The 27666-nt window shown below is 38.5% G+C and overlaps 2 protein-coding genes across 5 annotated transcripts; both read right to left on the bottom strand.

Moving 5' to 3' along the window:
• Nucleotides 1–4700: 4700 nt before the first annotated feature.
• On the bottom strand, nt 4701–27415 carry LOC125280736 (gastrula zinc finger protein XlCGF52.1-like). Its single transcript, XM_048211484.1, has 5 exons — nt 27290–27415; nt 22252–22475; nt 8136–9366; nt 7877–7967; nt 4701–4928 (listed from the first exon to the last, which is right to left on the bottom strand). Exons 3-4 carry the CDS (start codon nt 9359–9361, stop codon nt 7922–7924), a joined length of 1272 nt encoding a protein of 423 aa, XP_048067441.1. The 5' UTR covers nt 9362–9366; nt 22252–22475; nt 27290–27415; the 3' UTR covers nt 4701–4928; nt 7877–7921.
• Nucleotides 11669–20127, bottom strand: LOC125280579. 4 transcript variants are annotated; one of them, XR_007187658.1, is made up of 13 exons: nt 19989–20127; nt 19185–19695; nt 17564–17696; nt 17248–17437; nt 16765–17041; nt 15593–15770; nt 15372–15448; nt 14007–14187; nt 13461–13709; nt 13161–13332; nt 12933–13081; nt 12531–12800; nt 11669–11685 (listed from the first exon to the last, which is right to left on the bottom strand). XR_007187658.1 is itself a non-coding variant. In XM_048211235.1 (13 exons), the coding sequence occupies exons 2-13, from the start codon at nt 19476–19478 to the stop codon at nt 12622–12624; spliced, it is 1968 nt and encodes a 655-aa protein (XP_048067192.1). In that variant the 5' UTR covers nt 19479–19695; nt 19989–20127; the 3' UTR covers nt 11759–12621. The 4 variants fall into 4 exon arrangements, 3 of the variants coding, with proteins under 3 accessions (XP_048067192.1, XP_048067178.1, XP_048067182.1); XM_048211235.1 differs by lacking the exon at nt 11669–11685 and having other exon boundaries at nt 11759–12800; nt 19185–19263; nt 19375–19695; XM_048211221.1 differs by lacking the exon at nt 11669–11685 and having other exon boundaries at nt 11759–12800.
• Nucleotides 27416–27666: the final 251 nt, after the last annotated feature.

Here is a 27666-nt window from a genome sequence, read left to right as displayed (position 1 = left end):
GTTGTGTGTGTGTGGAAAGAGTTTTTCACAGCTGCAACATTTACATACACACGAGAAAATACATACTGGTGTGAGAGAGTACATGTGCTTTAAGTGTGAGAAGACTTTTACTATAGCAAACCATTTAAAACTGCACCAGAGAATGCAGAGAAAAACCTTACATGTGTTCACACTGTGACAAGAAATTCAGTCAGTTAGCACATCTGAAAACACATGAGATAATCCACACTGGAGAGAAACCTCACAAGTGTTCACACTGTGACAAGCGATTCAACCAGTCATCACATCTGAAAACACATGAGAGGATCCACACTGGAGAGAAGCCGCACACATGTGATCAGTGAGGAAAGAGTTTCTCTTGTATAAGTCACCTGAAGATACACATGAAGATCCATGCAGTGGAGAAACCACAGCCTATTTAACACCTGTTTGCCACCTGATGTTACCTGTTGGAGTTTGAGTTCCTTGCCGCTGTCGCCTTTGGCTTGCTTAGTCGGGGACACTTGACATTTGATATTCAACAGTGCTTTGATCTGCCTGCATTGACATTTAAGAGCTGACATTTTCATTTTCTTTAAGAGCTGCTGTGCAGCCAAAATTATATACCAGTTATCACTGTAAAGCTGCTTTGACACAATCTACATTGTAAAAAGCACTATATAAATAAAGGTGACTTGACTTCTATCTATTTGGAGAAATGTTCATCCAGTTATATTCTTTATTCACACATATTTGTTTGACTTGGTGTGAAACGATCATCTGTCAACAATTGTTCTCGCATTTTTGCATAGTTTAGAGGCCTATAAATAGATAAAGCAATGCTTCAACATTTTTCTTTGAGCAGCTTACAGCAAACAAGTTCATCAGCTTGAGTCATGAGGGAAATGATGTGATATCTTACAGATTACATGTCAAGCCTGTGCCATCTAGAGTTTCATGACCAAACTAGTGATTTATAACACAAATCATCTTCATGACATTAAAATAGATCATAATCGTGACACAGCAGTTGTTGATGGGATTAAAATGACTATTGAACTCATCATGAGCTTTGAGCTTCACTTTTCATTTCATGTTTGTCTCTCATTTAAAATCTCACTTGATTTAATGTTTCTTTTAGACTTGATGGAAGCCAAAAAAACTCCTCTGCTTTCAGTGTAAAAAAATGTTTCAGATGTAAATCAAAGTTGATGATTCACATGAGATTCACACTGGTAAAAAGCAGATCAGTGAAATCACATCTGCCTTTTCATTCTGAAGAAACACTATTTACAGTAACTGTGATCAATGCAGTGAACATTGAGCATCAGTCCTGAAGAAACACCTTAAGATTCACACAAAGTAGCAGATTCATTCGTAATATTACAGCAGGAACGACATGGCGCTATATGTTGAAACCTTGGAAACATGAAAAGATTCACACTGGAGAGAAACACATCAGAGTTTGATCAATGATCTAGTCTACAGATCCAGCAGTGACAGCAAATGTGACACGATTAAGCATCTCTTCCATAGAAATCTGTCCTGATCAGCTGCAGCGAGAGACACGACAAAGAAACATCATCCAAAGTCGTCAAAGTTCATCTTCAGGAGTTTGTGTTAAGGTTCCTAGTGGATTTCTATCACTCAGTTCTCTTTCATGAAAAAAAGCAGGAGTTTTTTAAATCAACTATCTTAGTTCAGGAGCTGAATTGAAGGTCATAAAACTTAATAGAGATGTAAATCTGATATTAATTTTTAACTCATTCTTGTTCATTAGAACTAGAATCTAATTTTTCTTCTACTTCTACTCTTCCATGCAAACGCAAGATACTTTGAAACCGGACACTTCTCTTCTCCTCTCCTCTTGAGATTTGGCTCTTAAGTCCGTAAAGAGAGAGATCTGTCCCAGTCACTTTAACGTTTACTTATTTCTTGAATTTGCTTCATGTAATGATTGATTAAACTCTTTATTCATGTTATCAACATCTTTTTGTTATTGTCCATTTTTATTGCACCAGGAATATTTTCATCATTTTAGTTTCACCTTTAGTATACAGTAAGGCTGGGTATCGATTCAGATTGTTCAATTTTGATTCACAAGGTCTCAATTTAATTTGATTCTCAATTCGAATTCAATACATTTTCACATGCCCCACTTCAAAAAATTTCTCAATATAGTTTACAATTCATTGATTGAACACAATCATAAAATATAGCTGCAAGCAGCGATGACGGGCCAAAACCTGGAGGCACCGCCACACTGGTGGCTTCAGGGCACCTGTGCACGGTGGGCAATGGGCATTTAAATTAGTTAAACATAAAATGACTATGTAAAATTCACACATTTACTGCAGCAGCTAATGCTCCTATGATCACAAACCACAACAGCCACATCCATGAGATTGTTTAAATTAAGATGACTTTCATGTCATAGAATGTCATAAGTCAATTTTTAATGAGTGCAGAATATCATCCTGTTTGTTTTTTCTCAGACAACCCCTATAAAAATTCTAGAGCAAATTACCTACTTTCATTTGTGCAAACTCCACAGTGCTCTGAGAAATCTAATCCAGCCTTAATGTGAATGTCTGTGATTGCTGATGTTGTATAATCCTATCACTTCTCTTCATGTGTTTTTTATCTCCCTGAGCTGTTGTTTGTGCACCAATCTTATGCACCAAAAGCATGCTTTTATTTAATTTCAATATGTCTGGTATAAAATGAAAAAAAAATAAAATAAAAAAAATAAAAAAAAATAAAAAAAAATATTACAGCCAAATCACAGATCCTGCAAAGACCATTTTAATGTCAGTCTCAGGTAATAGTATGGTACATATCTAGCTCCCTTTTGAAAGGGAACTCAACTAAAGGGAACTTCACGCTATGGTTAACGTCCATGTGACTCCATGTCAAAAGCCAAATGCCAAAACTCCAATCCTATTGGCCGGTGACAGCCCATGACGTAATGGGGCGCGACCCTGTAAGTATAAAAGGCACGCCTAGTGAAACAGTATCTTTTTGTCTTTCGGGACTGTCATGTGTAGCCACTGTTATTCAGAAAACAGTAAGAAAGCATCAAAGAAAATAAGTAAGAAAGAAAATCTCTGCTGAGATCATGGCGTTCGCAGGTTGAGCTCGCCATGGAGTTTGAGAGGGGGTAAACCTTTCTCAGCCTCCAGCGGCAGCTGACAAGGATGCTGGATGATGATGATGTCTTATCTTTGACATCATCGGATCCAGGAGCCAGTGCTCTTCTGGCTGCTAGCCACAGAGAGCAGGAGATGGAGGTGTCCAGCATATGCAGAGTTACTGGAGGTTATGGACTGTACCTCGGGCAGGCTGCACCTGCCCTGGGGACATGTAAGGAAAGAGCCAGCGCATGGAATGCTTGACGAATGGTTTCTTTCTGGCCATAATCCCTTAACTCCGCTGAGCCTTCCATTCCTTCTCAGTCTTCACGTTGAGATCGAGAGGGCATGGAAGCACCCATACTCGGCCAGGATTCATCCGCATCAGCAGGGTAATTTTGCTGATGTGGAGGAATTAGTCCAGCATGGGTATGTGACAATGCAAACTATCTCGTCACGGGCAGTGGAGCGTCACTTAAAGCTCTGGTCCTGCCATCTAAACCATTGAAAACGTCATCACATTTAAACGGCAGGGCATATGCTACAGCGGGTCAGGCTGGTGCAGCCCTGCACACGATGGCTGTGTTGCAGGCCTATCAGGTTGATCCGCTTAAAGACCTGGATCAGGAGCAGGGTTTGTCCCTTGAAGCGGTAGAAGAGCTGAACCGCACCACGATCTCGGCGATGGTGGCCACGTACCTCGGTTGAAATGGTGGTGGAAAAGTTCAGAGAGGCGAGGGTGTGCTCTGCGGCATTTAAGACCTGAATACCCCTTCGGTCCGGTCCTGGGCCCAGACAACTGGGAGGTCCTGGCCCGTCTCAAACTGAGGCTCAGAGGCAGGGTCAGAAATCTAGCGTCGCTGCTCGAGTGCCTCCTCCCCCGCGGAGCAAGTCACAGAAGTGGCGCAACAACAGGAGGAAGAAGCTGGATCTGAGACAAGTGATCGAACACAGGTGCCAGCAGCACCGGTGATCGATCGCCTCTCTGGCGAGGGCTAATTACACCTGCCCTCGCCCTTCTTCCTCTGCCTCCCGGCGTATGTTTTTAAAAATTTTAGATGTTAACATGCTCGGGCATTTTTAACGGTCAGGCCAGTGGTCGGGCCCATGATTATATGTATTCTGAAGGCCCACCTTCTGGCTTGATAGTGAAAAGGATGCTTTTTTTGGCTGCAAAACCATGGATTTTTTTTTTTCATGTACAGAACACTAATTAAATAAACCGAGGTAAAATAAATTTTCAATTCTATGGCACCTTTAACTTCTGACAGGAAAATCTAAGTATTAAAGAGAGCACATTACATGAAATGGACATCTGAGTGAGTGATGTATGTGTGTTATTTTGTAGAATTCACTATTGTCAACACTGTTTACAATACATGAATGCAAATATAAAACAAAATCTGATTAAATCTTTTATAGTTTATTGTAATTTAATTTAATTGTAAATTGTAATTTCAAACAGAGAAATTACAGCCCTTTTATGATTCTTGATGCATGTACATTTGAGGCAGAGCTTTTGTGGTGGAGCAGGACCTGCAAGGTGATGGTGGCATTTGTGAAAAAAAGGGAAAACCTGAAACAAAAATGTGAAGTAAGATAATTTTATTACTTCTAATACAGAAATCAAATGACATTGCACTGTTAAAATGACTGCATTTGAAGTAGGTGAAGAGATGGAGAGCCACAGCAGATCCTGAGAATGGTGTAGAGCCATGGATGAGACCCTCCATCACTCCACCTGCCTTTACTGCCTTATCTGGACTGATGTTGCTGTGATTTCTTCATCTTCAGTAAGTCCAGAACCAGCGAGAGCATCTAGAAAAAGACCAAAGGACAGTGAGGATGTGATTTTGGTCAAGTTTGTTCTGCTGGTTTCTGTTTATCCATTAATTTATTGCTTGACTTTAAATGAAGATGTATTCACATCAGCTGTATTTGTCTAGTACAATGGTTCCCAGCCACATTCCTGGAGGCCCACCAACACTGCACATTTTGCATGTCTCCTGAATCAAACACACCTGATTAAGGTTATCAGCTCATTAGTAGTGACTCAAAGATCTAAAATGGGTGTGTCAGACAAAGGAGACATGCAAAATGTGCAGTGTTGGTGGGCCTCCAGGAATGTGGTTGGGAACCACTGGTGTAGTACATTGATCATTATTATTGTAAGTGTTGGGGTGGGCTAGCAATGCAATTCACTCTGGGGTAATCTTAATTTTTAAGTAGTGATAATCAATTTTTTTTTTTTTGAGTATAAAATCAACAGTCTTCTCCAAAGGCGAGATCTTCGAGCAGCTGGCCGACATCTCCTTTGTGCAGACATTGCTAACAGTAAAGGATTTCCTGCTCCTAAACACACACCACCTTGTCGTTTCTGCTGTAATATTACGTATGAATCTTCTCCTTTGTGTGAATCTTCAGGTGTTTCTTCAGGACTGATGCTCAGTGAAACTTTTTCCTGCACTGATCACAGTTAAATGGTGTTTTTTTTTTTTCAAAACGAGAAGGCAGATGTGATTTTTCCTTGTTCACACCCATTAGGTTTAAAAGAAGCATTAAAAAGTTCTAGAAAAAAATATTTAATTCACTTGGGTTTTTATGTGCTTTAATTTGTCATGTTTTATTTTTCGACCTGAAACAATGTAAATCTGGTGAGCATTAGGCCTGTGACGGTATGAAATTTTCATGTTGCGATTAATTGCTGAAGCTTTTATCACAATATACGGTATTATCACGATATTGAAATAAGTTGTTGTCATAATATAACTGTAACGAGTAATCACATGACGTGGGATCCATGTGCAGGCTTTATTAGACAGTGTTTGTAGTAAGACAGGCAATGGTCAAACAACAGCAGACAGGTACAGCAGAGAGCAGACAGAATTTCAACACAGGCAGTGGGTCAGGGCAGGCGGATAGCAATCACAAGTCAAAAGCAAAGCAAAGGGTAGGCAGCATAGAATCGTACACAGGAAACAGACAGGGTCAATAACAGGCAGGCAAACACAATGACAAATGCTCAGAAAAGCAAACCATAGTAATACAAGACCTCGCAATGAGTGTGAGGATGTGAGCGGCTTAAATAGTAACTCTATGCAATAATGCGCAGCAGCTGGGTGTGGGTGATTGCTGATTGGTGGAGTGAGTGCAGGTGATTGCCAGGGAGGATTATGGGAAATGGAGTCCGGGAATGACTAGACTGTGACAGTACATCCCCCTCCCGGAAGGTGCGTCCTTGCGCTGTGGATGGAACAACCGGGGAGGGGGGTGGGTGCCCTGGAGACCTACTGGCAGGTGAGGGTGGGTGTACAGACAGGTAAGGAGGTCTCCAGGGCATGTCCACAGACTCTAGGCGCAATGGTGGGTCGGGAGCCTCGGGCAGCCACGGCGGGTCGAGTACCTCGGGCAGCCACGGAGGGTCAGGTCCCTCGGAGAGCCACGGTGGGTCAGAAGTGTCGGCCAGCCATGGCAGTTCGGGAGCCTTGGGACGCCAAGGCGGGTCAGGAGCGCCGGGCAGCCATGGAAGTTCGGGAGCCTTGGGACGCCAAGGCAGGTCGGGTGCGTCGGGCAGCCATGGCAGTTCGGGAGCCTTGGGACACCAAGGCAGATCAGGAGCGTCGGGCAGCCATGGCAGTTCGGGAGCCTAGGGATGCCAAGGTGGGTCAGGAGCTTCAGGCAGCCATGGCAGTTCCGGAACTGGCGAAGCAGCCCTCCTGTCCGTAGACACTGGCGGACCTGAGTGCGTAGTAACCGGCGGACTTGAGTGCGAGGCGGCCGGCAGGCCTGAGTGTGAAGCGGCTGGCAGGCTTGAGTGCAAAGCTGCTCGTGCTGAAGTCAACGGTGGATCGTCCACACTGGACAACAATCCTCTGACGGGTCCAGAGACGTGACGTGACTCTGGGCGATCAGCGGAGACATGACTCTGGGCGATCAACGGAAACATGACGTGACTCTGGACGATCAGTGAAGATGTGACTGGACGATCAGCTGAGATGTGGAGAGGCTCTGGGAGGTCTGCTGAGATGTGGCGAGGCTCTGGGAGATCTACCGTGACCTGACTGGGCTCAGGAAGATAAACAGTGACTTGACTTGGCTCAGGAAGATCAACGGTGACCTGACTTGGCTCATGAAGATCAACTGTGACTTGACTTGGTTCAGGAAGATCAACAGTGGCCTGACTTGGCTCATGAAGATCAACTGTGACTTGACTTGGTTCAGGAAGATCCACTGTGACTTGACTTGGCTCAGGGAGATTAGCTGTGACTTGACTTGGTGTTGTTGTTGCGGCCGCCATTTTGTGAGTGTCTTCTAGCGCGGCAGCCATTACATGAGTAGATGAGGTGTTGCATTCCTCCACGACACCCACAGTAAATTGAGAGCCAACAGTCAATAAAGCAAACTCCAAAAAGCAACTAAATGATGAACTCGGACCCTCACGTCTAAGCTTGGTCTGTAGAGGTTGGTTAACGCCATTACAAAAGAAGTCTATCAAGAGACAGTCCAGTAGATCTGAACAATACGCAATGTCTAAACATTCTTTAATATAATCCTATTTTATATGGTTGATGAGGAAAGTATTCTTAAATGCATTATAACAATTTTAATAATTGGTAATAAATGATTATTTAGGGTATTTTGAAGTACCCACTATAACAATATTGTGCATATTCATTATTATCGTGACATATCGCATTACCAAATATCAGCACGTCTAATCGACATGTTCTTCAGCATGAATGAATGAATGAAGAATAAACACCAACCTCTTTGTTCTTCAGTATCATTATGTTTCATCTGCAGGTTCTGGATCACTGGATCTCTCGGTCATCTCCTTCCAGATGTTTTCTGGTGGTTCTGCATAAAAACAAATAAGTTACATGCCAACAGACATGATATGCTTCACAAGTGCTTCACAATCACATCAGGGGTCTCTTCACACCACCATCAGCTACAGGTGGGGAGGAGAAATCTGACTGACTCACACAGAAAAGATTTTGTTGCCAATAAAGATGAACAACTTACTGTGATTTCAAACTGTGGTCATGTGGTTTCTCCACTGCATGGATCTTCATGTGTCGCTTCAGGTGACTTTTAATAGAGAAACTCTTTTCACACTGATCACACATGTGCGGCTTCTCTTCACTATGGAAACTCTCGTGTGTTTTCAAATATGATGAATAAATGAATCTCTTGTCACAGTGTGAACACTTGTAAGGTTTTTCTCCAGTGTGGATCCTCTCATGTCTTTTCAGATCTGTTGACTGCCTGAATCTCTTGTTGCAATATGAACACTTGTAAGGTTTCTCTCCAGTGTGGATCCTCTCATGTGCTTTTAGATCTGTCGAATGATTGAATCTCTTGTCACAGTGTGAACACTTGTAAGGTTTTTCGCCAGTGTGAATTCTCTGGTGCAGTTTTAAAACACTCTCATAAGAAAAAGTCTTCCCACACTCAAAGCACACATGATCTCTTACTTCAGTGTGAATTTTCTGATGTGTACGTAAATTGTGAAGCAGTGAAAAACTCTTTCCACATACAAAACATGAATGTGGTTTCTCCTTTGTATGAACTCTAAGGTGTTTCTTTAGGGAGGATGCCACAACAAATGTTTTTTCACACTGATCACACGTGAACGGCTTCTCTCCGGTGTGGATCCTCATGTGTCCTCTAAGGTGTTCCGATCGGGTGAAACTCTTCCCACATTGATCACACGTGAACGGCTTCTCTCCAGTGTGAACTCTCATGTGGTTCTGAAGCTGTGATGATTGTGTGAAGCTCTTCCCGCACAGATCACATGTAAATGGCTTCTCTCCTGTATGAACTCTAATGTGAACCTCAAGATGATGTTTTTTTTTGAAGTTCTTTCCACACTGATCACATGCGTGCGGCTTCTCTCCGGTGTGGCTCTTCAAGTGTTCTTTAAGGTTTGCTGACAGCGTGAAGCTCTTCCCACATTTATCACATGTGTGTGGCTTCTCTCCGGTGTGGATTTTCACATGTTGATCATGATTAGTTTTTTGTGTGAAGCTCTTTCCACACTGATCACATGTGAACGGCTTCTCTCCCGTGTGAACTCTGAGGTGAATCTCAAGACTACGATTGTTTGTGAAACTCTTTCCACACTGAGTGCAGGTGAAAGATTTATTTTTCTTTAAAAATGGCTTTTCAGTCATTGAGTGCAACAAATATTTTTCTCCAGGTTTAACATGATCAACACTCAGTTCTTCACTTTCCTCCTTCACTTCCATCAGCCCTAAAATGACAGAAAAAAGAAATTAGTTTTCAGTGCATCATTAAAGTGAAAACGTCTCAGTTACGTATAAAACCATATATAGAAGGGAACAGAGACATACGTTGGAACTGACCGACGAATTGGGGATCGCTTTGGGAGACCAATCTACTTTGAGTGTAAGAAAAACGATATGTGATAACTGAAACAACTGCTCTGTGCTGCAGCATGAATATTTGATGAGCAGCAGGTGCTTCTCATTCACTTTTCCATTGAGGAGTCGAGCTAGTGACTCGGCCGTACAGCGGAGGTACTCACACACACATACTCATTGTGATTATTGGAAACACTGAGAAAACGTGGACAGAATCGCGGAATCCATTCATAAAAATGGAATTTACTATATAACGCGGAATGTCACGGGATTTAAAAAGTTTTTGATGAATGAATTAAAAACAATATAGTTTGACAATCAATATAAAAATTCTCAAACCTCCCTTTACTGACCATTTGTTGAAAGCCAAAATATGTTTGCACCCATTTCATAGTTAATTTATTTTACTTCACAGCTGTTAAAGGTCCCTCAGCCTTGGTGCAGAATTTCAGCCACTACGAGCCAGTCCGACAATAAGCTTTCCTCAGGACATGCCATTTCTGGGTCTGTAGCTTTAAATGCTAATGAGAAGGAGAGAGGCGGGGTAAGGTGGAGGGTGTGTGGCCTTAACCAGCTTGCGGCTACGGTACCATGCTCTAATGTTGACAGTGGATGTATCGCAATGGCTCAAAGACACGCAGTCGTTCAAGCTTTTCAGTTTGACCCAGAATCTGATTCGGATAAAGAAGCGCCAGATGAAGAAGTTGGAGCTCAGTGGCTACAGCAGGATGTCTCTGAGTGGTTAGCTTAAAATTAATCAGCAATTAATTTTAGTTTAAAATTTATTATCATGTAGCTAATGCTAGCCTACGTTGTTGGCTTTTCATGTTGCTCTGATTTGCTATCGTTATATATATATATATAATGTATGAAGACTTAAGACTTCAGATGAAAATGCCTCTAAGTGCCGTCTGAAATTTTCTTCTAAAATGAGCATTTTTATCAAGCTTGTATGTTTATGTTCAGTTATTTCAATTTAAAGGGTTAGTTCACCCAAAAATGAAAAATCTGTCATTTATTACTCACCCTCATGCCGTTTCACACCCATAAGACCTTTGTTAATCTTCGGAACACAAATTAAGATATTTTTGTTGAAATCCGATGGCTCCGTGAGGCCTGCATAGCCAGCAATGACATTTCCTCTCTCAAGATCCATAAAGGTACTACAACATATTTAAATCAGTTCATGTGAGTACAGTGGTTCAATATTAATATTATAAAGCGACGAGAATATTTTTGGTGCGCCAAAAAAACGAAATAACGACTTATATAGTGATGGACGATTTCAAAACACTGCTTCAGAAAGCATCGGGGCATTATGAATCTGTGTGTCGAATCTGCAGTTCGGAGCGCCAAAGTCACGTGATTTCAGCCGTTGGCAGTTTGACCCGCGATCTGATTCATGATTCGATACACTGATTCATAATGCTCCGATGCTTTCTGAAGCAGTGTTTTGAAATCGGCCATCACTAAATAAGTCGTTATTGTTTTTTTGCTGCACCAAAAATATTCTCGTCGCTTTATAATATTAATATTGAACCACTGTACTCACATGAACTGATTTAAATATGTTTTTAGTACCTTTATGGATCTTGAGAGAGGAAATGTCATTGCTCCCTATGGAGGCCTCACGGAGCCATCAGATTTCAACAAAAATATCTTAATTTGTGTTCCAAAGATTAACAAAGGTCTTACGGGTGTGAAACGACATGAGGGTAAGTAATAAATGACAGAATTTTCATTTTTGGGTGAACTAACCCTTTAAATTTTGCCATTAAAGTGAAATTACTGAACCTAAAAATACGAGCTTGAATATGTATAACAGCTACAGACACCAACCAGCGCCACTATATTAGTCAGACCTCTGCCATTATTACATCTACCTTTTTGGATAGGTGCCATTGTGGAAAATGTGCTACCATTCCAACAGAAGCTGAGAATATTTGCTGCTTGGACATACCTCAGGTATTGGAAACTACTTTGGAAACAACTTTGTCTCTTCATTTGACAACTTATTGTGCCTGAAATTGACACTAATCATTTGTAATTCTAATTAGCTTACTAGAAGACTACGGGAGGTCGAAAAACAGCTCACATGTACGGTTGACCATCCTGGATTGTATCCTGTCTGCCTCAATGTCTACTCTCTGCAGAATGCCAGCCAAATATACAGAGCTGATTATGGTCCTCTACGTTTGAGAGAAATACACCAGTAAGTTGTGCTTTGTTACAGAAATAAATAAAATAAGAACAAGACTTGTCTGAGTCTTGACTGTTTATTCCACCAACAAACCTTGTGTCTAATTTTCATTCAATAGTGTAGACAGTGTCAAGACATATTTACATCAGAAAGAAAACAAAAAGTTGAAAAACATTACAAAACAAGCATTGAAGATGATCCATAGGAGCTTAGGAACATTTGAAGAGTTTGGTTCCAAAACGCGATAAACGCCATTTTTTTTTAAAAAATTGAGTTTTGGCCAAAATCAGTTTTGTATCTGGTCATCTCTCACGATCCCGTCTTTATCTGGGGCACAGCCATGTTTTCCCCAATGCTCTAAGTATTTTTGTATTTTTAGTAAAATGCCTGCATATAAGATAAATATTGGCAAAGTTCAGAGGCTGTCATATATGTGAATCAACTTTGTTGTATGTTTTCAATTTGAAAAATAACTTTTATATTGATGGATTAATTGCATGTTGGGAAAAAATTAATCTAAAATAATAAACCTTTTAAAATCAAAATGTAGATTTGAATTTTTAATGTTTTTATAACCAAAAGATGCTATGTGAAAGTTTGAAACAGACAATAGTGGTTTTCAACTTGCTACTTTCTTAGTAAAGAAAACACCTTTTTACTCAAATTAATCAAAATGGAGTTATTACGTTTTGGAACCAAACTCTTCATTTGCTTAGATAATAACACAAACCAATGTTAAATCTCTGCAAGACTGAATATCAGTATCAATTGTTTAGTCGCTACAGGTATCTCTCCTATCGTTCATTTGTGAGCTGGTGCTGGGGCTGGGGCCACCTGGGACGCAGAATCCGGGTCATTATTCCAGCTTGTGTGGTCCTGCGCATCCGCTCTGAATTTCCTGACGATGAAGGCCAATACGTCGGGTTTAAACTGCCCCCCGTTTGAACATCGACACAAAGTTGGCAATGACCTCCTCCCTATCCGGCTTCTCATACTGTGCTGATAGGTCCTCTGGGACAGGGATGGCCAACAGCGCATCGGTGTATGGCATAGGGTTGACAAAGACTTTCTCAAAGATGAGGTCCATCATGTCAGCAACATAACCTGTATCATAAAACACAAGCACAAACATTTATTTTTCCTTTTAATTGGTTGGTTTTTGTTTTTACTGTGTTTTTGTATGTAATTGATTGTTCATGTTCAATATGTATTGTCTGAATTTATCTGAACCCTTACCAAAGGTCGGCTGTGTCTTTTGAGGTTTAACTATGCACTCTCCCTTCCTAGTCTTTGGAAATGAGATTTTGAAGAGAGGTACACCGTCCTCCGTTTCGGCCTGTGGCCGGTTCGCATTTTCATTATAATGCATAGCAGCCAGGTAGAGTCTGTAAGTACAAAACAAAACATGTTAATATTGACAGATATTTTAGGCTAAAAGTGTTGAGAAAACAAACTTTCTTTTACCTGCACAGCATTCCAATAAAGGGAAAGATGACATTCTTTGGGGCAAAACGAAGGATGACGGCATGGAAAGCCTCCAACGATGAAGTTTGGTGGTGAGGGCTTAGTTTTGCAACATCCTTCAGCGTTCTTTTATTTGTCAGCAACTTCTCCAACTTGTTGAAAACTAGAGAATCTGCAGACAATAAGACAATATCATATTAGAAAATAATACAATGATAATCTCTGGTCAATTTCTGAAAGTGACTAAATAACTATGTCTGTTTACTGTTAGCCTGTATATTTAAAAACAAAACTGAATACCTGCTTGGAGCCATTTATTCTTGTCAGTTGTCTTGCGGATCACATGCTCGCACTTAGGGTAAAGAGGATCCTCATGTGTATGGACATCTCGAACATGGTTCAGGATCGCAGTCCACTTTGCAATTCTCTCTGGCTCGGAGGTTGAGCCAGCTGCAGTCCAGTATATGTGGTTGTTGATGCTTTTTATCCACTTCTTGAGTTTCTCACAGTCTTTCTGCTGACTGATTGCTTCCAGTTTCTTTGAAATTCCTTGCAATGAAAACAAAATACATTCCACTTAGTAAAGATACTCATATACTCTATTGTAGCATTTCATAATCAATTTCAAAGCATTTGTTACCATTTACTCAGAGTGTCACAATTTCAAAGTAAGGACAAGTCTTTTCACCAAATGGGATATTTATGCAAGCTTCAAACAAATCTCACCAAAAGGATATTACTAACAACTCAATAAAAAAGGAAAAGGTTGGAGCAAAACTGATAGATTTTGTATGGTATAATGGACTATGGATGTCAATCAGCTCCATATTGGCACTGACAAAATACCTTTTGCCATGTGCCAGACATCGTAGTAATGGGTTATGTTTCTCTCCCTGAGGAACTTCTGTACTTGTGGATGACGATCAGTGACAATGCAATCAAGGTTGACGCCATGTGACTCCAGTAATGCTAGACTCCTTGCTAGGCCCTCTTTTTCCATGTGGCAGCTACCACCAACCTCGTTGCTCTGTTGAAGTTTTAAAATTAAAATTTCCTGATAATTTACTCACCTCTACGTCATCCAAGATATTCATGTCTTTCTTTTTTCAGTCAAAAAGAAATTAAGGTTTTTGATGAAAACATTCCAGGATTTTTCTCCATATAGTGGACTTCACTGGAGCCCAAACAGTTGAAGGTCAAAATTACAGTTTACAGTGATCCCAGATGAGAAATAAGGGTCTTATCTAGAGAAACCATCGCACATTTTCTAAAAAAAAGTTAAGTTTTAACCAAAAGGGTAATCTTGAACTAGCTCTCTTCTTCTTCTCTTTTTGAATTCCAGCAGTGTAGACACTAAGTGTATTACTGCCCTCCTCAGGTCAAAGTTTGAACTAAATTGTCATGTACAATATGCTTGTGCAAAGTATATAACAATTAGTTCAAACTTCGACCTGAGGAGGGCAGTAATACACTTAGTGTCTACACTGCTGGAATTCAAATAGAGAAAAAGAATTGTTAAAACTTATATATATATATATATATATATATATATATATATATATATATATATATACACACACAGTACAGTCCAAAAGTTTGGAACCACTAAAATTTTTAATGTTTTTAAAAGAAGTTTCGTCTGCTCACCAAGGCTACATTTATTTAATTAAAAATACAGTAAAAAACAGTAATATTGTGAAATATTATTACAATTTAAAATAACTGTTTTCTATTTGAATATATTTCACAAAGTAACTTATTCCTGTGATCAAAGCTGAATTTTCAGCATCATTACTCCAGTGTCACATGATCCTTCAGAAATCATTCTAATATGCTTATCTGCTGCTCAGCTCTATATATAAATAATGAGCAATGGTTTCTCTAGATAAGACCCTTATTTCTCGTCTGGGATCGCTGTAAACTGTAATTTTGACCTTCATCCGTTTGGAGGCCATTGAAGTCCACAATATGGAGAAAAATCCTGGAATGTTTTCATCAAAAACCTTAATTTCTTTTCAACTGAAGAAAGAAAGACATGAACATCTTGGATGACATGGGGGTGAGTAAATTATCAGGACATTTTAATTTGAAAGTGAACTAATCCTTTAACGTGAAACAATAATATATTAACAGAAAATAAATTATAGACTTTGCTTTTAAAATTCTAACCAATAACCCCTTTTCAAAATAAATGAACAGGTGACAACTCACCTGAACCAACTGAATGTCCACAACAGTGTTAGTATGGAGATCCATCATTGTATAGCTGCCATATTTTGCAGAGTGGCCTGTTTTTGTTCAAATAGTCACATTAGTAATCAGTATTCAATACTTTGGTATTATGTCTAGAATTTTATTTAGGTCATTTCTTTTAACTTCAAACAATATCTAACCCCTGTATAAACTACACTATTTCGGTGAAGTATCATTACCTGGAAAGTCAGCTCTCATGTCACCACCAACTATCACTTTTTCCTCCTGACTTAGTCGCTGCAGATTCACATCCTGTGTGACTTTCCAGTGGTGAATAACTGCCGGTTCAATGAAAGCTCTGGCATGGCGTTGAAATGTTTCATACCTAAACAACTGTAGCTTCATCGCATTGAAGACCTGTTGGTGTGGGGGGATAAATAATACATTTAATTTGATCTAAATGTAAGTAATTCACAGCCAAAGTAACTACAGTTGCACATCATTTACTAGGGCTGGGCAATATGGCAAAAAAATAAAATCTCGATATTTCAGAACGATTGACCAATTCACAATTTCGATTTTTTTTTTTTAGTCACCTTAAAAACTTAACTAGAATATGATTTGAGTAGCATTCTCTTCATTAACAATCTGGTTAAAAAAAGTGCAGAAATATGCCTGAAATATGAAAACAAATGTACAAACTTATCTTAAACACTTCCTATATACTCAGAAATATAAAATAAGAAAATGCTAAGTAGAAAATGCTAAAAAACAGCAATAAATAAAGTAATAGGCTATTATTAACATCAAATGCTTTGTAAAAACAGAAAACAGCAGCAGCTTTCAGCATGTCACCATCATGCAAACATGAAATATCAAACAGGTTTACAGGTTTTTGCATCCCATTGTGCAATTTTTCCTATTGTTTTGTCATGTTTAGGTGTTGCACTTGTCTTGCGTCATTTGCAGCGTCTCACCCATTAAACGGCATTGTAAAAACATGGCGGTCAAGTAAAAAAAAAAAAAAAAAAAAAAAAAAAAAAAAAAAAAAAAAAAGAAGCTCAACTCACGTTTAATAACTTTGCCTTTTTTTCCTCATTCCACTGCCTGCGTCTCATTTTTAAAACACAATAACGGATTTCTGAATGAACAGCCGCTTAAGAACAGTGATGTGTTCTACATTCAGAGCGTCACATGAGAGCGGTTAATCAGGCACGCCGGCGCCATCCTGAGGTCGGATCATTTTCTTCTAATACGCTTATCATTGCTGTATTGTCAACATGTCTAATTGAACACTTGCTAACATTTTTATTCAAAATTGCGATTTCTCAATTCCAAGAATAATAAAATCGAGGCAAAACAAATTCGAATTAATCTAAATAAATTGGAACCGCCCAGCCTTATCATTTACCTTTTCGATTTGTATGAAAGATGCACCACTCAGGTACACGGCGGCAGAAAGGTGCAGATTTCCAGATGGCACACTCCCAAGGATAGGCTGGCTATTCCAGTGTCTTCTAAATGTGCAATGGGGGCACCACTGCTTCACAGACAGGAATGTCCCCAGCCTTTGGGTCCGCACATCACATGCCCGTGTGCAGACTGGACATACATTAAACAACTCCATGATGCAGTTCTCGTACACTATGTACTTTTTGCAGTTGTGGGTGGGAGTGGATGAATCTTCTCTATATCAAACCACAAAGAAAGGAAAACTAAATGGATTGAGCTTTCATCTGGACTGTAATTTAAACCATCACCATGTTTGCAGCTGGTTTAATAATATTTATAAACAATCGTAAAAGTAATGCTATAAACAACAACGGTCTCATTGAGACTAATTCTTAATGTTAGAATGTTAGCCACACATATATCTTCACACTCAGTAACTTACGACTTAAGTGTAGAGTCTAACGATGCTTCCACTAAAGAGCTGTCCTCCAATGTATCATCCTCCAGCTGTTCATCTAGGTCTAGACGAGGTCTTTTGGGTGGTCTCTTTAAAGGTGTCGATGACAGGCACAAAGGGTCTGCATTGGATGTCCCAACACTAAAATCTTTGCAGGAGACATTTGCTTGGACACCTGTGGCCAAAAATAACTTTACTAAGGAAAGTCTAATGAAACAACACATAATGAAAGCAAAGAGAAATGCCAGAATACTAACTAACTACATGAAAAGTAAATGTACTGAAGGTGGTAGATACATACCTTCACTTCTAAAGTGGGGCCACAGAGTATGTAAGGATAGCTGTGTGCCTACAGTATGTGTTTCCAGGGGGTCTGTCTGGCAGGCAACATCCCTTGAGAGACGCAGCTGAATGCAAGCACTTGATGTGCTGCCCTGTGTAGAGACAATAAGGTCAAATTGGTAATCTTTGTATTTAGTACTTTGTATATATTCCAGTTGAAAAATAGTAATAAGATAGAAGATAAGCATGTTTACTGAGAATAACATTAATACTTAAAATTATATCTATGAAATGATTAAAGGTACAATATGTAATAATTTTGGCCGCTAGAGGCCTATTAAAAACAAAGGCGTATCTTGATGACAAGTTTTATTGAGGAATCTTGGGACATGTGGTCTCCACCTCAACGGACGGTGCAAAAGAATAGGGATTGGACTCAGGAACAAATCATGTTCATGGATACGATTATTAACGTTACTGTAGTATGAAGCAGAGCAGGAGCGAGTGTTGTGGAGCTGAACGAGGAGCTGGAGCGATTGCGCAACACGCCTCACGAGCAGCGGGACTTTTATTATGACACAGTCGCCAGCGTCGCTTCTGCTTTTCCGGTCATGAGTATGAGGTAACGCAGCTCTGTTTATCATATTAGATACATTTGAGAGTGTTAAAAATGATGTTATAATGTTGCTCTGTGTGTTCGCTCGGCGGCTGCTGTAAGACACTGTTACACACTGCAGTAAGATTGATTTTAGAATATCATATTAAATGCTGGATGGCTTGTGTTGATAAATGGCATGCAATTAATTTTAAAAAGTACTGTATGAGAAAATTCTGTATTACTGTTACTAAAAATAAAGCTGCATCTGATTATGCTATGTTAGCTGCTTCACAAAATAGTGTTTTTCTCTGAGGCATGGTAAAGCATGGTACTCACAAAAAAATCAAGAAAATCAGATTTAAACAATAAGACTAAACGTGTTGAGCTATATAACAATAATTAGTTTTCTGTCTATAAATATATCAAAACAGTTGTTCCCTTGTCTATTAAAACATGTAAATATTAAAGCATCTTTGGTGTTTCCTTGGTTTCTACAAAATAAACTGGAAACCGAGGGTAACGCGGGTATGACGCAATTGACAGGCGACTCCTCACACGTCCCGGAGCCTTGGATAAAATTGCAATTTTCTCACGATTTACAAATAGTTGGAAACATTTGGGATATTGTAAGTACTCAAGTGAACAAAATATATAACACTGGCCTAGTGGTTTTTGGATATTTTACTACAAAATTCTTACATATTGCACCTTTAAATGAGATTACATAATTTATTGGTTTACATATTTTATATTTCATATGTCTTAAAAGTTTTTACAATCTTTCTTATTACAATTACATCAAGCTCTGCAATCTGGAAATGTCGGTATCGCGTGTGCCAAAACACCAACAGCAGAACGGTTATCCAAACAACAAAGAAACGTACAACACTCGCGTTACACTGTGTGTATTCACACACATACTTGATGCTATCTACCTTTACATTAGCGACAGTAACTGGGCTGTTAGCAGCATTCTAAGGATAACAATCTAAGAAACCATATACAGTAAAGCAACAAAATTGTATAGTGTTAGTTGACTTACTTGTCTGAGGTTTGTAGCTGATCCAAGGAGAGTTGGTACTGATCCAGACTTTATTTTCAGGCGTTCTGCAAGGCCAGCACTGTATTGGCCCAAGTTGAGGAAACAGTCGTCGGTAAAATGTTTGGCGCAGACATACAAAACTTTGGGAAGTTGTATCGGCGCATTTTTTTGGAAAATAAAATTAACCCACTGTTTCTTTATAGGCTCGGATGAAGGAACTAAAAATAGACTCCGGTGTTCATTTGTACATCCAAACACTGAGCAACTGCCATGCTTCGCTCGTTTGCAAGCCATGATGTCCCTCGAGGAAAAAAAAAAAAATATTGCGCTCGCCTCACACGGTAGTACCTCAGATTCTCATGGGCGGGCAAAGCAGAGAAAGGGGAGGTAACCTTTCCCCGTATGATGACATATAGGGAAGATTCCAGATTGGGCCGTCTGAGCTTTCATTTTCTCAAAGGCGAAGCAGAATACCCAGGGCTCAGTTTACACCCATCGCCTTTTCTAGCCACTGGGGGACCATATGCAGGCTAGGGGAACTCATATTAATGTTAAAAAAAACCCATAAAGTGAAATTTTCATGCCATGGGACCTTTAAAAACTGTGTGTGATGAAAATTAAGTTTTTAAAGTTATGAAAAAACATTAAAATGTCATTTTGATAATCAAAGATTAGTTTTAAGGGATACAATTATTGATTACAGGGGGCTTTAAGATTTTTCATATCTAAATGTGCAGAAGTGTTTGAATCTTTCTATCATGAATGTTGTTCAGCATCATGAATGAATGAAGAATAAACACCAACCTCTTTGTTCTTCAGTATCTTCAGTGTGTTTCATTCTGCAGGGTTCTGGATCACTCATGTTCTCACTTTGAAAAAATATTCCAGCATATGGAGAACTTGAGTTTCACTAACCATGTGACTGCTGTGGGAGGAGCTTCACTGATGATACATTTAAATGGGAGGAGCTAATCTGCCAAAATAATAAATATATCAGTTACTGAATTTAAGCATTTCTGTCTATTTTAACTATTGCTAATTCACAACTTATTCTATTGCTAACCAGAACATTGTCCTGCTTCTTCATTAAATAGGCAGATAGGTAGAAATTAGGGCTGGTCCGAATACCATTTTTTAAGCTTCGAAGCTTCGGTAGTAATCAACACCGAATATTAGTAGGTAGGGCTGCACGATATATCGCATGAGATTGTCACGCACATTTCGTCAGTAAAGCCGGTTCCCTGATTACCGCTAAATCGCCATCACCTGCTTTCAAATGGAGCGGCATTTAATAGACAGAGCCGTAGATCACTGATAAGCCACGCAATATCGCGTTCATATCGCAGATGAATCGCCTTCGATAATGAACGCGTTATTGCGTAGCTTATCAGTGATCTACGGTTCTGTTTATTAAATGCCACTCCATTTGAAAGCATGTGATGGTGATTTAGCGGTAATCAGGGAACCGGCTTTACTGACGAAATGCGCGTGACAATCGCATGCGATATATCGCCCAGCCCTAGTTCATGTGCATCTCAGAGTGACTTCGTTCACAGTAAATGCAGCTCCACACAAACAGTTATCATTTACATTTGTGGAGCAACTCAAAATCCATCTCTGCAAATAGTTCGGGTTGCTTATAACAGTGGTTCCCAAACCTGTCCTGGAGGACCCCCAGCCCTGCACATTTTGTATGTCTCCCTCATCTATCACACCTGATTCAACTCATGTGCTCATTAGTAGAGACAGCAAGACCTAAAATGGGTGTGTCAGAAATAGGGAAACATACAAAATGTGCAGCGCTGGCTTATAACGTTCATCTGACAAGGCAACGTATGAACTTATGCCAACACAAGAAACACTAATATTTTTAAAAATGGTAATTGTTATCGTGATTTCAAAATAAATGTTTAAACCCTTTCTCTGACCTTTGTCCATGTGTTCTTTTTCAAGAAATTAATATTAAAGGATTAGTTAGAAAGTTCACAAAGCAATCAAGCAGACTAAGACAAACGCCCTTTACAAAAAATGTAAAACAGCGATGTTGAACGATTTTGAGGTTGGAGGACCTTGGTACCCTAGCATGGTAGTTCTGCCTACATCATGAATGACCTTTCTAATGTGATTGTGGAAGGCGTAACACGGAGCTAGTGCAAGACAAGCATTTGTGGTTAAATTTTTTTTTTTTTTAATTATTCCTCGTCTGGGATCATGTAGAGCCCTTTGAAGCTGCGCTGTAACTGACATTTGGACCTTCAACCCAGTGAACCCCACTATATGGAGAAAAATCCTGAAATGTTTTCCTCAAAAACCTTACTTTCTTTTCAACTGAAGAAGAAAGACATGCACATCTTGGGTGATATCTTTAAGATTTGCTGCCACCTGCGGTTTTAGTTCCCCCCTATTTTTTCACAACATTTCATATTTCTATTATCTATATTAAGATTTTATATTTAAAACATTAATTTCATAACTTTATGTGATTATATTTGCAGTGTGAATGCATTAATACCACATCTAAATGTAATTTAAAGGAGGGTCTGTGCTAATATGCAGTGCTGAGATGAAATTTGTTTTCACTGAACTGATTTAATTTGGTAAGGATAAGCCGGTTAATTCATTCTCTTTTCATTTACGACCATACGAAACTTTTGGTACTACAGAAACAGACAATGATCATAAAACTCAACTCTTCAACAAGTATGTAATCTGCCAAAGATAAATTATGATAAAGAAAAAATGAAAAACTTGAAATCGATTCCCAACGATTCCCCTCACAGATCTCAAACTTTAGCTTTTGAATCGACTTTCAGGAAAAGTACTCAAACCAAGCATTTAAACAATCACACAAAATCTCTCAGGTCTGAATGAATTCAACATATTTTCCTCACATGCTCGCTGCTGCTGCACTTAATGTTTATTTCAATAGGAAGACGTCAGAAAAGACGCGCTGTGCTCGATAAAAACAATACAGAAACGAGCCTGTAAAATGTCGCTTAAACAAACTGTATAAAGAGTGTTTGATGGTTGTGTAAATGTGCAAAATACCGTCAACTGCTCAACTCACCTCAGAAGACTCGACGCTGACTGACTGAGGGAAGGCGCGAGTGGTGACATCATCGGACGCGCCAACGCACGCGCGTACAGGACACCCGCAGCCAAGTCGCAGATTCGCCAATTTACTAGCCTTCTTCTTCTTCTTCTAATGACGTTTTTATGGCGGATGGCAAACCAACTTATGGTGCATTTACCGCCACCAACTGGACTGGAGTGTGAAGCACTGATAAGCAGCTACCAAACAGAAAAAAAAAAAAAAAGAAAATTCTATTAATAATTCCTATTTCTTTAATATATTTTATAATAGCACCATAGATTCTACTTTGTTCTGCATGTTCTTTCAAGAGGCTTATCAAATTAAATGATTCAACACCCATGTTTTTAACTTCATTAATGAGTTTTAATCTTTCTTTTCCATATTTTTTGCATTTAATTAAAACATGTTCAATTGTTTCTGCCTGATTACAAAAATTACATTGTCCTGATTCATGTTTTCCAATTTTAAACAGAGAGTAATTTAATCTAGTATGCCCTATTCGGATGCGTGAAATAATTGTATCTTCTTTCCTATTCCTAAAAACACTTCTTCCATTTCCTACTTGCTGCTGAATATTATACATATATCTGCCCTTGCTATCACAATTCCATGCTTCTTGCCATTTGTTATTTATGAATTCATTAATTTTCCCTTTTACTTCATTTTTACTCAGAGTTACTTTAATATCTATTTCTGCATGTTTAAGAGCTTGCTTAGCTAGCTTATCAGCCACTTCATTAGCCTCCACTCCTACATGAGCAGGAACCCACAAAAATGTTACTAAGCTTGCTTTACTTATTCTTAACAAACTTGCAAGAATCTCATAAATAATGTCTTGCCTTGATGATTTTAGTCCACTTGCAAGGCTTAATAATGCTGCGTAAGAATCAGAACAAATTACAACTAAACTTGGTTTTACATCCTCAACCCATTGGAGTGCTACCACCAAAGCAATCAATTCTGCTGCATACACAGATACATGATCAATTATTCTTTTCTTCATACTAGTTTGAAACTTCGGAATATATACAGCAGCAGCAGTTCTACCAGAGATAGGGTCTTTAGAACCATCAGTAAATATATGTAACCACGAAGAATAAATCTGATCTAAATACTGCTGCGCAATAATGTTCTTAGGGGTATCTTTCTCATTCTTAATTTTTATTTGTATTTGAAAATCTACAACCGGCATAGGAAAAATCCACGGCGGAATTCTGGATACTATCACAGTTGGGCTGACATCAAAGTCTGCAATACCAACTACTTGAGCTTCCCTATTAGCAATCCATCCAAAGCTTTTGATATTTTTATTTCCATGCTCCCAGCATTCTTCAATCACCCCCTTTACTGGATGAGAAACTTTATGTCCTTTTAAATTAAGCCAGTAATTCATTCTAATTTTAAACCTTCGAAGGTATAAAGGCGCTTCCCCCACTTCTACCTGCATGGCTGCAATGGGAGATGATTTAAATGCACCACAACATATTCTTAAAGCTTGATTCTGCATTTTTTCAATCTTTTTCAGAGTAGTTTCAGATGCAAAGCCATAAATAATACTACCATAATCTAAACTTGGTCTAATTAATGTACAATAAATTCTTTTCAAAGATAATTTACAAGCTCCCCATTCTACCCCAGTTAAACACCTTAAAATATTTACTCCTATTTTACATTTATTGATCAGCTTTGTAGCATGCATAGCATATGTCAATCTAGATTCCATCCATACCCCGAGATATTTAACTACTGATACTTGCTCCAGCTCCTGATTGTACAGCTTTAACTTAACCTCTGGTAATTTTTTCCCTTTAGAGAAACATATCACTTGAGTTTTAGCCACAGATAATCTAAAGCTCCAATTATTTGCCCATACCTCCACTTTATCTACTGCTTTTTGTAATCTTTGGGACACACATGCAATATTACGTCCTCTTTTCCATATTGCTCCGTCATCTGCAAATAATGCCCTTCCAATGTCACCCTTAAAATTACTAAAAATATCATTAATCATAATATTAAAAAATACTGGGCTGCATACACTACCTTGCGGAGTTCCATTATCTATCACGTAAGTCTTAGAATACTCTACTCCTATCCTAACTTGAATTGTTCTTTCTAATAGGAAATCCATAATCCAGTTATATAACTTTCCTCCAATTCCCATGCATTCAAGTTTAATTAAAAGTCCCTCTTTCCAGAGCATATCGTATGCTTTCTCAATATCAAATAAAACCCCTACCAATACTTCTTTATTTGCTTGAGCTTTCCTGATATCGGCTTCTAGACTTAAAACAGCGTCCATAGTATTCCGACCTGCCCTGAATCCACTCTGATATGGCGATATAAGACCTTTTATTTCTAATATATAATTTAGCCTACGAATTATCATTTTCTCCATTAATTTACATAAATTAGAAGTTAAAGCAATTGGCCTATAATTAATTGGATTAGACTTATCCTTTCCAGGTTTACCAAATGGAACAATTATTCCATGCTTCCAAGAAGAAGGAATCTTTCCTGCATTCCATATCTTGTTAAACAGATTTAAAATGATATTTAAAGATCTATCTGATAAATGTTGAATCATTACATAACATATATCATCTTTTCCAGGAGATGAATGTTTAACGCCCCCTAGAGCCATCTTTAATTCGTACATAGTAAAATCTGCATCTAAAGCTTCATCAGAAGAACTTCTTTTCATCATTAAATCTGGATATTGATTTTTGTTCTGATTTCTACTCTTTTTAATTTCCTCTGATACATTATCATCACTATGGACTTTAACGAAAACTTTAGCCAACATTTCAGCTTTTTCATTATCTGTCACAGCTATTCTACTTTCATCATTTTTTAAAACAGGTAAAGTTTGATTTCTATAAATTCCTCCCATTTTCCTAATTGATCCCCATACTTCACTTATATTGATATCTTCCCCTATTGTATTACACCAATCTCTCCAGTACTTCTTTTTAGCTGCTCGTACTATTCTTCTTACTTCAGCTTGTGCTTTCTTATATTTAATAAAATCTTCAAATAAATTAGACTTTTTGATTTTTCTAAATGCTTTATTCCTATTATGTATTGCATTACTACACTGTTCTGTCCACCAATGGAACTGCTTTCCTCTTTTTACATTGACCCTTTTTTCCTATAATATTATCAGTTACATCATATAATAATTTACATATTATCCTATTACATTCATCTATGTCTTCCATCTTATTTAATTCTACTGTTGTTAGTTCTACCTCACTTAGATATTTATATGCTTCCCAGTTTGCTTTATTAAATCTCCATCTTGGAGCTAAAATCACATTATGTTCTATTACACTCATCCCTACCTTACATACAATTATATAGTGATCACTACCCATATTATCATCTTCCCAAACATCCCAAACACATTTACTTGCTATACCTTCAGAAACCAATGTTAAATCTATAGCTGACCCAATACCTCGTACCAAATCTATTCTTGTGTTTCTACCATCATTTAGACAAACTAGCCCATTACTATCTATTATTTCTTCAACAACATCCCCATTATGATCATCTTTACTACTACCCCATAAAGTGCTATGTGCATTAAAATCTCCACATCCAAATTATTTTATGATTACCTGATCCTATAACCTTTTCTAAATCTTTACTTAATCTATTACAAGGATTATAATAATTTATTATTCTAATATTATGTTTCTCTGCATATATTTCTACAACCACCAATTCATATTCTTCAATCTCATTAATAACTCTGAATTCTAATTCATTTTTTATAAAAGTTGCCACCCCACCTCCATTGCCTGACTTCCTATCTTTCCTTACAATATTATACCCTTGCAAAACAAAATTTAATTTAGGTTTTAACCATGTTTCTTGTACACAAATTATGTTTGGTTTCTTATCTAATAGATCTATAAACTTTTTAAATTCTGATCCATTTGCAATTAGACTTCTGGCATTCCATTGCAGAATCGTTAAAACCATTATTATTAAGTATTTCCACATACTGTATGAGTACTTGAATGAGTCTTTAGCATGTCATTTATTTTTTCCAGAGTTACACCTGTTACATACAAGTATCTCTCAGCTGCCCGAATTATAATTTTAATTCTCTCCGTTCTACTTTCTGTCTGAGCAGAACAATTTACCACTTCAGCCATAAATGAAACGAATTCCATTTTCCCGATCACCAAACTATCCTCTTTTTTATTACTTTGAACCAACGAATTCCCAGTCAAATCTTGTACTTTTACCTCTCTCTGTATCTGCTCATTTTGTTTTGCTTTTTTTGCTGCTTCAGCATAAGTTAACCCCTCAGTTATTCTCACACTTTGAATTTTCACAGCATGTTTGTGCACCATACATCCCCCAAATCCTGCACTATGCTCACCTCCGCAATTGCAGCATTTTACCTTCACTCCTTCCCCACATTTACCATATTCGTGATCACCCCCACATCTCGCACAACGTTGTTTTCCTCTGCAAACAGCACTAACATGGCCATACTTCTGGCACTTGAAGCATCTAAGCGGAGGAGGCACGTATAAGGTCTTACTGGGTAACTAACGTATCCTATTTTTACCCTCTCTGGCATTCTTTCCTCATCAAACTGAAGCATAACTGATAGACTATCCATCCTTTCTTTATTTTTCACATATTGCAGCCGTTTTGCTCCAATTACTTTTCCCCCTTCGACGCAACTCTTAATTTTATCAGTATTCACATCAGTAGGAATTCCAGTAATTACTCCTCTAACCCAGGGTTTCGTCTTCATCAATGTGCATGACACTGACATTCCAAACATCGAATTTATACTTAGTGCCTTCTTTTGTTGTTTTTCGTCCTTACACATGATAATCAAATTTCCATCTCTCAGAGTCTTTGCACTATTTATTTCTCCTATCGCTTTATTCAGAGATTTTGTCAGTTTAATTGGGTTTATCGTCATGCCTGATTCAGCAAATTTCATCATTACCTTATATTCTTCTATATTTTTCCTACTCACATGTTCCTCCTTTCCACTGTCCGTAAATGATCCTTGACTATTAGCTTTCTTTCTTTTCCGATTGACTACTCTCCACCATTCATTCCCTCCTGTACTCCCGCTACACGATTCATCTTCCATTTCCGGATCACTACCAGAGCTACCGTCATTTCCTGCCATCAGCGCTCCAGTCACAGTCCAGTGTTGCCACTTACTAGCCTTCAATTATTATTATTATTTAGAAATGAACTCCAGTTACTTAAGACGAAAGGAACATATCTGTAAAGCCCACAATATTTTTGTGAAACGACATATTCAACAATATTCAGTAATTTTCAACATTATTGATTTGGCTGCACTAACACTGAACTGAGCTGGACAATGACATCATAAGCCGC

This window comes from Megalobrama amblycephala, linkage group LG1, assembly GCF_018812025.1.
Source record: "Megalobrama amblycephala isolate DHTTF-2021 linkage group LG1, ASM1881202v1, whole genome shotgun sequence".
Classification (NCBI taxonomy): Eukaryota; Metazoa; Chordata; class Actinopteri; order Cypriniformes; family Xenocyprididae; genus Megalobrama; species Megalobrama amblycephala.
This window is presented reverse-complemented; position numbering and strand designations above follow the sequence as displayed.

Excerpts from the sequence above, each read along its gene's own strand:
- LOC125280736 (XM_048211484.1), bottom strand. The coding sequence starts at position 9,361 with ATGGAAGTGAAGGAGGAAAGTGAAGAACTGAGTGTTGATCATGTTAAA. Across the intron at positions 7,968-8,135 it reads GACCACAGTTTGAAATCACA|AACCACCAGAAAACATCTGG; the intron begins GTAAGTTGTTCA and ends GTTTTTATGCAG.
- LOC125280579 (XM_048211221.1), bottom strand. The coding sequence starts at position 19,478 with ATGGCTTGCAAACGAGCGAAGCATGGCAGTTGCTCAGTGTTTGGATGT. Across the intron at positions 17,697-19,184 it reads CAGCTACAAACCTCAGACAA|GGCAGCACATCAAGTGCTTG; the intron begins GTAAGTCAACTA and ends GTCTCTACACAG. Across the intron at positions 13,333-13,460 it reads GAATAAATGGCTCCAAGCAG|ATTCTCTAGTTTTCAACAAG; the intron begins GTATTCAGTTTT and ends TATTGTCTGCAG.